This window comes from Panicum virgatum, chromosome 4N (genome assembly GCF_016808335.1).
Source record: "Panicum virgatum strain AP13 chromosome 4N, P.virgatum_v5, whole genome shotgun sequence".
NCBI lineage: Eukaryota > Viridiplantae > Streptophyta > Magnoliopsida > Poales > Poaceae > Panicum > Panicum virgatum.
This window is the reverse complement of record NC_053148.1, coordinates 13,189,090-13,202,009: the sequence shown is the minus strand read 5'-3', so window position 1 is coordinate 13,202,009 and position 12,920 is coordinate 13,189,090. Positions and strand designations below refer to the sequence as shown.

At 43.2% G+C, this 12,920-nt stretch overlaps 1 protein-coding gene across 3 annotated transcripts; it reads left to right on the top strand.

The window, feature by feature from the left end:
• On the top strand, positions 1-6,688 carry LOC120670692 (cyclin-T1-3-like). 3 transcript variants are annotated; one of them, XM_039950848.1, is made up of 8 exons: positions 38-243; positions 815-875; positions 1,506-1,774; positions 3,068-3,149; positions 4,413-4,547; positions 4,829-5,004; positions 5,085-5,236; positions 5,750-6,688. In XM_039950848.1, the coding sequence occupies exons 3-8, from the start codon at positions 1,536-1,538 to the stop codon at positions 6,436-6,438; spliced, it is 1,473 nt and encodes a 490-aa protein (XP_039806782.1). In that variant the 5' UTR covers positions 38-243; positions 815-875; positions 1,506-1,535; the 3' UTR covers positions 6,439-6,688. The 3 variants fall into 3 exon arrangements, with proteins under 3 accessions (XP_039806780.1, XP_039806782.1, XP_039806781.1); XM_039950847.1 differs by having other exon boundaries at positions 815-894; XM_039950846.1 differs by lacking the exon at positions 815-875 and having other exon boundaries at positions 1-243.
• The last annotated feature ends 6,232 nt before the right edge of the window (positions 6,689-12,920 follow it).

Here is a 12,920-nt window from a genome sequence, read left to right as displayed (position 1 = left end):
CCCACCCATAAGCAAAACCAAGCTAGCTAGGGTTGCGCCCCTGCTCAGCCTCGCCTCGCACGCAGGCTCGCAGCCTCCCCCGCGACCCGACACCGCCGACGCCCCACGCCTCTACCGCCGCTGCCCACCGTCTCCGCCGACGCCCCTCCGGCAAAGCTTACCCCGGTTCGTTTGCCCTGCCTCGCCGCGCGCATCAGCAACCCCCCTGCGCGAGGAGGGCTCGTATCGACACCGACATCTCAGGTTATGATCCGATGTGATCCCATTCCACTTATCTTTCGGTCGAAATGTTTCTTCGGTTCTGGGTCGCACGATTTACTCGTTCATCGAGAGATCGGGTGCTGCGCGGAGCCTTGATTAGTTATGCTGCGTGGTTGGCTGGAGTAATTAGGGTTCCTGGTTGCGGGAGTCTGATTTCGCTGCCCCTGAAATTTGATGGACCTAAAATCGCAACTAGGGGCTAATTTCGTGATAAAATTTTAATTTTTTTCTGTGTTTCGAGGTTAGGGCGAAATGATTTGGAAAAATTCCTTCCATAACATTGCAAGATTACCACTTTCGGTAAATACCATTAAAAGGTAGCTGCCCCATGAAAGGTAGATTCTGAAACGGTTTGTACTTTTTATGGTATTTTACGGAGTGGCGATCTTTTAATGGTATTTTTTCAAAGAACTGAATCTCCCTAATTAATTTTACTGTAGGTAATTATGGGCACTTTTATGGTTCTTAGTTTTGAGAGATTCTGCTTAATGTGCAATTTAGTTTGGTGGATTGCTCATGGATATATGATGAAATGGATTTTTCTTATATGCAGCTTGAAGCTTACATGATAGCAAGTATCTAGTAGGAAGAGCAGCTCTGCACATGTTCTTACAGTGAGAAAAAACACGTTGGATAAGTCACAAATAACAACTTATAAGCTGGTCTGTAGTGTAGTTTTATAAAATTATTTGCATGCAATTATGTCATTAATGGGAATTATTTGATGCAAATAAAAAGATCGTTATTTTGATGTTACCATCTTTATTTGCTAATTTGTTGAATCACTGAACTTCTGTGAATGACTGGCAATTCATTGGACATGCATGGATAGACCTTTCAACTTGTTTTAGCTTTTAGCAATTTTTAATCATCCTTTTGGTGCCATATTTTTGTTGTTTATATAAATTGCATAGTCATGTGACATTTAAAACATATAGTAAACTGTGTGAGATTTTCTTTTTTTCAGCTCTTTGCCACTTCTTATTATGTTCCAAGGTTTTAAAAAAACGCTAGACGCTAGGTGAACGCTAGCCTATGGTTTAGAGTTTTTTGTGATTAAACGTAGATTAAACGTCTTTTGTGATTAAACGACACTGATTAAACGCAATGCTAGGCCAAAGTTTAGAGTTTAATCAAGATTAAACGTAGTTTTAAAACGTTTTTTAAAACAGGGTTATGTTCTAACAATTGTACTTAGTTCTTGTTAAGTTTGCAAATTGTAACTACCTTCTTTGCTTCTTCAGACCGCAGAGCAGAGAAGAGGAACATCCTACATGGATGTCATGCAGACAAGTGACTCTTCACATCATGGAATTGTAGAGAATAGCCCATATAGAATCCCATATAGCAGAAATGCAGAAGGCGGCAAACTTGGTAATTCGTGGTATTTTAGTAGAAAAGAAATAGAAGAAAACTCCCTTTCGAGGAAAGATGGCATTGATCTGAAGAAGGAGTCTCATCTTCGCAAGACGTACTGCGTTTTTCTGCAGGATTTGGGAATGAGGCTTCAAGTGTAAGTTTGCACTCTACCGCAAAAAGTTACCATTTCTATCTGTAATATTTAAATTACTCTTTTCATGTTTGTTTGGCCTGTTATTTCAGTGCAGCCTTTTCTTTTTCCTATTAAGCATTTGCTTCTGTCTGAAGAACTCCTAGTGCTTCTCATCTGCAGTATGAATGATAATTACACGTCAGTGCCATACACAAAAAAAAACCCTCTGGATTGGACTGACATTTTGAGAAAAATGTCTAGAGGTGTGGGTTGGATTGGTAGGTTAGACTGGTTCGTTGCAGGTAGAAAATATGGAGTGAGAGGGAATACTTGCTTTCCTTTAGCAATAATGGGGCCCTTATTTTATTGGCTCCTAGCATCATGATATCCAAATAGATAAGATAGAATCCCAACAAAAAATATCATCTGATCCTTAAGCGGCTTAAAATGCTGCTTGAATTGTGACCTACCTGCGTACTGAGCATGGCCCACAGCCATAAAAGATACATTATGTCACCTAGGTGTACCTTTCTGTATAGATACGGCATTTGTTGCGAAGATTCAAGATTTAATGTTGTTGTAAACTTTGGTTAGAACATTAGGATGGAAAATGTTTTTTTCTGAATATACAAGATCTACCTAGTGTTGTTAAATATTTGATCTACATGCTACGGTGCCACTGTGTAAGGGTGGGGCAGGGGTTCGGGGGTTTTCTCTACCTACGTGAGAAAGTCTTCTCTTAGCAAATACCTGGGGGGCTGTCTTACCCCCAGCAGGTTGAGTTTTTTTAGATGGCACAGAAGGCAAAGATTTTAATGTTACGTAAAATAGCTTTCTAGAGGCAGGCAACCATACATTTTGTGACGTCGGTTGTTCAAGTCAATTTAATCATTTGTTCTCCCATTGTATTGAGTGGGCTTGTCTGGTTTCCGCTAGTACTTTCAGCAAAACGTAATGAGTACTAGTTCTCTTATTTAATCATGTACTCCCTCCATTTCAAAATGTAAGTCTTTTTAGTTCTGTCCCAAGTCAAACTTCTCTAACTTTGATCAAGTTTATAGAAAAATGCATCAACGTCTACAACATCCACCATGAAATGTCTTGTTACTGCTGTACTGCATTTATTTGGTGTTGTAGATATTAATATAATTTTCTATAAATATGGTCAAAGTTAGAAAAGTTTGACTTGGCACAAATCTAAAACGACCTATGTTTTGGACCTGAGGGAGTACTATCTGTTCTATTTGCTGTAGTTTATGAATTATATAGTTTATACACTATTCCCTTCTGACAGCAAAATTCTTTTTAATGTAGGCCTCAAGTTACGATTGCTACAGCTATAGTATTCTGTCATCGTTTTTTCCTTCGTCAATCTCATGCAAAAAATGATAGGCGGGTAAGTCTTATTGAAAATATACATGGGCTTGTACTGTTTGTGGAACATTTTATTCCATTGTGTTTTTTGCACGATTGCATTCCCTCCGTTTTTATTTACATGTTGTATTAGGTTTATCCTAAGTCAAACGTGGCTAACTTTGACCAAATCTATAGAAAAATAGAGCAACAACAATACTAACCAACCTATGCACTATCAACGTATATTTCATGGTGAATTCAATGAAGCAAATTTGGTATCATAAATGTTATTATTATTATTTTTTCTATAAATTTGGTCAAAGTTGAATAAGTTCGACTTAGGACAAACCTAATACGACATGTAAACAAAAATAGAGGGAGTATAGTGATACCCAGCAGTCAGCAAATTATTTTCATTTTACCTGTCAATCACTTTGCCTAAATGTAGCCTGGGCTATCATAGCATGTGGTAACTTGTCTGTGTGTTCTGTTTTGTTACCACCCATTTGTTGAAGACAAAAATATTTTTTTTTGTTGTAGATCACGTAAAAAAAAAAGGTGCTTAGCCTAGCGGTTAAAACACTCGAGCGGCACTCCACAGGTCCTGAGTTCGAATCCCTGTGGGAGCGAATTTCAGGCCGTGGTTAAAAAAATCCTCTTGCCGGTCCCGTGTGCCAAAGCACTGGTTAAGAGCCGGCCCAGGTCGACTTGAAGACCGTGTATGGCCCAGGCAATTCCCAGGGGTTACGGTTCCCAGTGTCAGGGCGGGGCTGGGGTTCGGGGATTTTCTCGGTCGGGGAAGCCGAGGCTTCTTCTTAGCTTAATACCGGTGGGGCGGTCTTTCCCCACCCGGCCGAGTTTTTTTTGTATTTACTTGCTATAGTTGGTGGTAGGTTACAGCACCTTCACCTTTGCAGATATTCCATGGACTGATCTTTGTGTGCATATGCATGTAGTATGAGGATGCCCTGTGGAGTATAGGGTAACTGGCACAGTCGTATCCTGTGGCTTGTAATACGAATCTCTGGTTTATGATATGAATTTATGGGTTTTAATATAAATGCATGTCTTTAATGTATAGGTTAATGCGTAGTGTTCAAGATATTCACCTATTTGACATCTGTTTTATTATGTGACCAAAATCGTTTCCTGATATGCATATCAAAATTAAGTTGGTTAGCAATACATCCTTTCTATTTATAGTACCACATTGCTTACTTTTTCTTACTTGCTAGGGCTAATGTTTTCCCGTCAACAGTTCATTTAAAGAACTTACAATATGTATGTTCATTATATCATGCAGACAATTGCAACAGTTTGTATGTTCTTGGCGGGAAAAGTTGAAGAAACCCCCAGACCTCTTAGGGATGTCATACTCCTTTCCTATGAGATCATTCACAAAAAAGATCCTGCTGCGGTTCAGCGAATCAAGCAGAAGGTGAGATAGTTGAATTGATTGATATCATTCAACTTGAAATTTTTGTTTTTAGGCAATTAGTAATCTTTTTGCACTGGGTATGCCTTTTTTAGGTAATTAGTAATCTCATTTTTTGCACCTGGCAGTGATATATTTAATTTTATCCGCGAACACTTCCCCAGAAGCCACTTCTTGTTAATCATGATCATTCTTTTTATAAGATGGACTGATCTGCTTGATTCAATTTTGCTAATTACTCTTGCATAACCAAATTGAGGTTGCCTATGCTTTGTTTTGTTCAGGAAGTATATGAACAACAGAAGGAACTTATTTTACTTGGGGAGCGTGTTGTTCTCGTAACACTTGGTTTTGACTTGAATATCCACCATCCGTATAAGCCCTTGGTTGAAGCAATAAAGAAATTCAAGATTGCTCAAAATGCACTTGCTCAAGTTGCCTGGAACTTTGTCAATGATGGGTATGCTAAAATTACTCTTCTTGTTACAAAGAGTAATCCTCAAATATGCCTATTCACTACGCCTTAAAAGTGGTGTACAGGCTCCGCACTTCACTTTGCCTGCAATTTAAGCCCCACCATATTGCGGCCGGTGCAATCTTCCTGGCTGCGAAATTTCTCAAAGTCAAGCTTCCATCAGATGGCGAGAAAGTCTGGTGGCAAGAGTTTGATGTTACCCCACGGCATTTGGAAGGTTTGTCTCTGGATGCAAAGTGTGTAGGGAATACCTGCACTGCACTAATAGGGTATTCGTTTTTGGTAAGGGCTCGTATTTTGTAACATCGAAAGTTGCAGCTTTTGTTGCTGCTGGCTAGCTATCTTGGGATCTCATAGATTAGCACCGGAATCTGGTGTTCAAAATGATTGTGGAGCTAGGTTAGGTAAAGACACAATTTTGCGTACTATGCCCACCGCAAGGGAGTCTCCTGGCTTGTTGAGCATATTGCGTTCTGGAATAGACAAGGGTATGACATGTAGCGGAATGCACCTGGATTTGGATGGCCACTACTAGTATCAAACTGGATATATTTTTGCTAGTGATATCTTTTGAGTAGAACTGTCTTGTTAGACCTTGTCGCTTGTTTGAACTGTTATGGCTGTTTGCTACCGTCGATGCCTCTTCCAGACTCTTTCTTCAAATGTTACTTTTGATGCTCATGATGTCGAGTGCTGACACTATTTATTTATGATATTTCTTTTTTTTCAGAGATTAGCAACCAAATTTTGGAGCTCTACGAGCAAAGTAATGTTGCGCCACCACCATCACAAGGAAATGATACGGATAGGAGCCCCGCTAGTGTTGCTAATCATCGTGTGTCCGGGAAAGCTCCAGGAACTGTTGGTGCACCTACTGCCCATGAACACCATCAAGCATCCAGACAGTCGAGCCAGCAAAACATGCCAGGCCGCCGTGGCTATGACCACCCTGATCCAGAGAAGCAAAACTCAAACCAGAGGACGCCACAGAATGACGCAAAGGATGGTGAGGCTCCCAAAATGTCATCCTCGATGATGGATGCGATGAAGAAGATAGACAAGGATAAGGTGAAAGCAGCCCTGGAGAAGCGGAGGAAATCTAAAGGTGACGTTTCTAGAAAGGTTGACATGATGGATGATGATGACCTTATTGAGAGGGAGCTGGAGCATGGTGTGGAGTTGGCTGCTGAGGGTGAGAAGGTCAAGCAGGAGAGAAAGCAGAGTTGGTCCCATCCTTCTGCTCACCGGGAGGACCAGCAGAAGGCCGCTCGCGTGACGGGAACTACTGAGGAGGGCGAGCTGTCCACTGATAGCCAAGAACACCATTCCCCAACCCTTGACAGTCGGAGGAGGAACGACGTCCATGAGCACCGGAACTATGACCGCGGTGAAAGGGACATTAAAAGGCTTAGGCCATGAGCACCGGAAGCTGTTGTTTGTAGTGTATTGCATGTGGCTTCAGGTTATATATGATGACTGTATGTTGTAGAACCTATTTTTCTGCCGCAGGCGTTGAATAAGCATCAGGCTCATTCGGTATGCTGGGAAATTTGAAATGAGGTACATGATGTAAGAGATGGCCTCCCCGAGGGGCAAGTCTATATAGCAAGCACTGTTGATATTGATATCAGGATGATCCTCAGAATTTCGTCTTTAGTCTTTACTTCAATGCTGCTAATGGGAATGTGCACTTATATGCTGGTAATGTCTGTGCGCACCGAGTTTTTGCTGTTTTCAAACAGCCCGTCCGGCATAGCTTTTTTTTTGTGAAAGAATCTGGCAATGGCATAGCTTATTTGCAGCTTTTTCCCCTATAGATTTAGCGGGAAGCAAAGCCAAACGGCTGTGAGGACAGATGGCCTTGACGAACCTGTCTGTAACTTGCTCGCAGCCTCGTGCCGGCCTGCTCACTGTTGGGCACTCGACTGGGAGACGTCACACGGACGGGAGATGGGACCGGTCGGCCGACGAGGCCCGGACCCCAGAGGCCACAGTCCTGCAGCTCGTGCCCCATTTCACCAGCCAAGAACTCCTGCTGCTGCTGCACTGTGGCATCGACGGCGGCCGAGATGTGGGGCGTGAGCGTGCTGCCGGTGAGCGACGGACGGGTCACCTCCATCGGGTCCCCGGGGAAAGAAATGGAGAAGACACAAGACGGCAGAGCGAGGCGAGGCGTTGGGTCACTTGTCTCTCCGACGGCGACGATCCGGGCCGTGATGGGATGCGAGTTGAGTTCGTCTTGGCTGTGTTCACTTCCCTTCAAATTTTTCATCACATCGAAATCACATCGAAATATTAAATATAGCAAATGACCCATACATGGAGTACTAAATGTAGGTAAATAAAAAACTAATTGCATAGTTTTGATGTACGTTGCGAGACGAATCTTTTGAGCCTAGTTAATTTATGGTAGAACAATATTTACCACAAACAAACAATAAGTGTTATATTATACTACAGTATCCGATGTGTCCCTATTCACCCGTTTTTCGCGGATCTAAACACAACCTCGGTGGTACCGTGCGTTTGGGCCGGGCGAATCTGCCAAATGCCCCCCAGCCTCCCCTGCCTGATCTGGGCTCGGGACGCCATGAACGCAGGGCTGCTGCTGGGCGGGAACGCTTGGGTTGGGGGTGTGTGTGTGGCCCGGCCGCCACTGTTTGCTGTGATTTTGTGTCGCCGTCGTGCCATCAAATCCAACTGTGAAGGAAGAGCAAGAGCTCGAGCAACGGTCTAGAAGCCTACTAGTAACGGTCTAGAGCTGAGCCTACCAACCGTCTCTCTCTTTGTTCGCAACTGGGGTCACTAGTCACTACCACATGAGATGCTACCCTAGAAGGCTAGAAGCCTACTACATACAACCCCATTTGGTTTGTACTGTGCTAGTGAATAGTGATATTTTGTCCACTAATTACGGTGTCAAACAAAGCCAGTTTACAAAACCAACTTCTGAACTCCCGCGCTAGTGACCCTGAGGAATCTAATGAGATCTTTGACCGCGTGATTAGAGGATGGTTACTGTAACATCACTGTAGCAAATCATCAATTAATTACCGTCATTACATTCGTCGCGAAAAATTACACCTATTCCTGAAAAAATTTTACAAATTAATTTTATTTACTACTTCATGCATAGAAGATTCTTTCGTAAAATGGAATAACGTAGCGTGAACCAAACGAGGCCACAATACGCCTATAGCAGCTATAGCGACGCTCGTGGCAAGAAGTGACTTTTTTTCCCGCAAAAAAGAAAACACAAGTGAAGTTGACTCGTCTTTCTTTGGGTTTCCCGAATGGTGCCAATGGCAAACCCTGTGCTGCCGGCCGGCGGCATCTTTTTCATAGTTTTTCTTTTTGCACGCACTAACAAAACTGGCCTAGTAGTTTAATGGTTTCCGCTAACGACAGGCGGCAAGCTAGTGTTTTGACTTTTTTGTTTTGACGGGTGTTGTTTTCTTAACTGTTGTTAATTAAACTGAACGTGGCGACGAAGTGCGTGGTGGTGACTGGTGACTGGTGACTGGTGACTGGTGACGTTGAAATAGGACGGCGTGATGGGTGGCCTGGTGAACGAGGACTTGAGGTTATTTGTTTCTTGGATTCATTGTATGTCCTGTACTGCGCGAGTAGTGGGGGGTGGTTGGTGAATGGTGATAGATGCTTGGTCATCGTGTATATATTTATCTGGCTTTTTTGTTATGCTTTTCACAAATGTGATGGTGACATCTTAACACTTGCTAAACCCTTTCCATGTTTCTCTAGAACCTTGCGCTTTTATGATGAAAGCAGTATTAGAAAACCATTTAACTCCTGTGGGAATTCCAGCATACATACTGGTGCTCAACTTCTCACCAATTATGAGAAGATTATATATTGCATTTGAACACGTGTGATTGTGTCGAGTAAGAAGCGACCAAGTCATACACACAGTCAGAGAGAGAGAGAGAGACTTTTCCACTGACTGAGGTAGCCTTTGTTCTTAAATCTTAACCCGGCCCATCATTAGATGGCCTACCAAATGGAATTAATCTAGCCTCGACGACTAGGAAGTAGCGGGAGTGGAAACCTAATTCCGCTTCTCGGATGGGTGGCGATGGCGACGACATCATCAACGCCATGTTCTCCTTGGAGTCGTCGTCCTGGAGGTTTTCTATACCGGCAATTCATTGCCTACGCGGAGTTCATTTTTGTGGTTTCTTGGTGAAAATATTGAGCAAGCAATAGACAAAACATAAGTTTCTAAATAGATGAGAGATGTGTGGGATTGGTGCTGCGCACAAAGACCTTACGAGGTTGAGACATGAATGAAGAAAGAAGATTAAAGTTTAGTTTTCTAGTTTTATTTTTCTATTTTAGAGGTTTCTTTGTTGTATTTTGAACACTTTGAGTTTTAAAATTTAAGAACTCTTGTATTTCTTGGCTGTATATATCCACATGTTGACATCAGATTTTGACATGTGTTAGGATTGAGTGTCGAAATGGAGAAAAAGTTGCTGTTTGGAACGGAACATTGGATTTGTCAAGCTGACGATGCATCGTCGATTAGAGATCCTGTTGACCGGTGGAAAGATAAAATTGACCAGATTTTTGGGTTCCGTTTGGTTGGCAATATTTTATTTAGAGGTAGTTTTTTTGTCAAGATTGTGTTTTGCCGTAATCGGCTAGGACTCGGTTAGCGTATGGTATAAATATGTACATCTGATCATTGTAGAAGATTGATACACATTCAATAAACAAACCTTTACTTTTTCCTCGCAATTTACTTTTCTGTTGGCGGCTTCGCTATTTTCTTTTCTGCGAGTTCTTTCAAGCTGATCGAGAACGTTTCACATTCGAGCGACTTGGTTTACTGGTAAGTGTTTGTAAGACCCGGGGCAGCGGGACAGTTTATAGGCATAAAATATTCTAGAGTAAGGGATAGTCCATGGATGTACCTTATCTCTCTTGTAACTACCCGAATAGGTGTAGAACTAGCTGCAGTACAAAGAAAACTACCCGATTATATTGTAGTAGGACTCCAACTATACTCGGCTAGGACTTTCCATGTAACCATGTCCCCCCGGATATATAAGGGCGGGCAGGGACCCCCTCCAAACAACATCAACACCTAAGGCAATACAAACAACCACACATGACGTAGGGTATTACACAACTCGCGGCCCGAACCTATCTAAATCTTTGTGTTCCTTTTACCATCGAGTTCCAGAGCAGTCGATCCCTACCTACAAACCTTACTGTTATGGGTATCCGTGAGCAGGCTTGGCAGTAAATATCGATAGCTGGCGCGCCAGGTAGGGGGCTCGGTGAGTTCATCGGTGAATTCGATGGCCGGATCAAACGACGCCAACAACGTGCCTGAAGGCACAACCCTTGTTTTTCGGTTCTTGGGCATGCACGGCTGACGGATCGGGCGGCTTCTCCAGCCACCTTGTCACGCCCAACTCACCTAAACTGAAAACCACTCCTCAACCCGCCGACATCTGCGAAAATTCAGATCTCGACGAGAAAAGAGCTCTACTCGAACTCGGTTCGGATAACGCAGAAAACGTGTCGACTCCAACTCGAGTTCTCGAGTTAGCCGAGTTCGATACAAACTCTGATCCCGAAAAGTCTCACTTTTCCGAAACCCTCGGAAAATACTTGACTTGTCTCAAGTCAATCAAATGCTCAAGGATCAACAACTCAGAACTACTCGATGGAGTAAATCGAGTTTCGCGATCAATTGAGGGCTGTATCAAACTTCCAGAATCCACCCTTGGCTCATCTGCATCACGACAGAACCTAGAAGCGTTGAACCCAAAGGAACGGTCGGGTGATATACTCTCAGGGGTCGATCGTGTGATACCTCGGGTGTCTAGCTACTAAATTAGAGTTTAATGTGTGGATTTTGTGTTTATTAATGTTTGATAGTTAAAAATATTTTGTGCAAAAGTAGGGATATTTTGGTAATTATATAAAAAAATTATAAGTCCCTTTGTGCAAAAGTTTTGACTCAGGGAGTAATTTAAACTTTGTTATGGGCCTTATTGCAAATATGCTAAGAATAATTACTTTAGTAGCATTGTTGCATTTTAGCCCAAAAATATAGTAATTTTGCAATTAAAAATATTTTTCCTTAATGGATTAGTGTTCTTTTGAAATTATAAAAGTATTTTCAAATCCTTTGATCTAGTGAAAATTTGCATAATATGAAAGTTGTAGATCTTGAAAAATTGAACAACTTTCATGTTGGGCACTTTTTCATTTGAGTTCTAGATCAACGGGAAATTTTAGTTTACAGTTAGCCCCCTCAACTTTTTGGAATTACAAAACCACCCTTGCTAGTCTTCTTCTTCCCCTTCTCTGCTGGAAAACAGAGTACCGCCGCCGCCACCGTGGTTTTGCGTCGCCGTCGGTTCCCTTGCCGTGGTTCGACTTCGTGCCGCCACTGGAACGCCGCCAAGCCTTCCTGGTTCCTCCTGGACCCACTTTCCTCCTCTTGTTGGCCTCCCTCCCCTTGCCACGCCGCGCCGCCAAGACCCGCCCCTGTTTTCCTCCTCCGGCGAGCGCGCCGCCGCTGATTCCGCCCCTAGGGTAGCCGCACTGCCTCGGAGCACCGCTTCGGCTACTCCACGCGTCGCCTTGAAGCTCCCTGCCGCCACCCAAGCCGCTCTGCTGGCCTCTGGCATGCTCTCCACGCCGCCGCACCCTGCCACATCGCCGGCCGCCCACGGGAATGCGCCGCCATCGTCGACTTCGCCTCATCGTGGTTAATTCCATCCCCTGGACACTCCCTTCTCACTTATCTTGCTCACCAGCAGGCTATAAAAGGTCCAGATCGAGCCTCATCGCCAGCAAAACACCACCGCACCTCTCTTCCATCTCCGGCGAGCTCGGCCCACCGTCGATACGCCGCCTTGCCCCTACTTCGACCCTCCCAACCAACTCAATAGCTCCGCCTTGCTCCAGCGCAGCTCACCAGCCACTCCTTCCCTGCCCCTGACCGCCGGAGCACCCCCGCTGACAAGCTTTCCCCACCGCTGCTCTCGGTCCTACGCCGACGAGCACCCTCCTGCCTCCAATCCTTTCTCCCGACCCCTCTAGCAGGTTCGCCTCGGTCCACTCTACCTCCCTGGCCACTTCCCCCTCGCCGCCGGTGAGCTATCTCGCCGGAACACGGCCGACCTTCCTCGGTCCTATCCTTCCTCCGGCCAAGGGCCTGGTTGTAAGGAAACAAACTTTCCAGGGACCTTTCTGTAAAAGAAACATGTTCCTTTTATTCTTTTTCTTGTGAACTTTGAAAAATCCTAGAAAATAGTAGAAAAATCAGAAAAATGTGAAATTAATTTTGTTTTATTCCTTGTGAGTAGCTCTACATGATGATGCTATAGGTTTGTTTTGAAACTTTGTGTAGTTGGTTTTAAAAATAGGGTTAGGATTTGGCTTCTTTTATTTAAATCTTTTTTTAAAGCTTTATTTTGATTATGCTTTTGACCACATGCTCTTTACCATGTCTCAAACTCTATATATATTTTTAAAAGCTATTAGTGGACCTTAATTCATTCTTTTAAAAAATTTCTTCTCTAAATATTGTTTAAAGTTTTATTTTAAAAACCTTTTTGTGGTTTATTTTGTTGAAATAAAAACCCCTTTTTCAAGTCATTTTATGGAAATTATTATGTTCCCTTTTACTCCATAAATGACTGCCCAGTAAATAGAAAATGCAATGGATGTTTTCTTGACTTAAGTTTTATTGGTTTTCAACTCCTTAGTGAAGGAAAGCTATACTCAAGCACTTCACTAATTTACATTTACTGCATTGCATATAGAAACATCGTTAGTAGACGGAACGTACGAGTTTATTCAGGAACCAGACGAGGATTTCTCTGAAGCTCGGACCAACGTTGAATTAACTGAAGCCC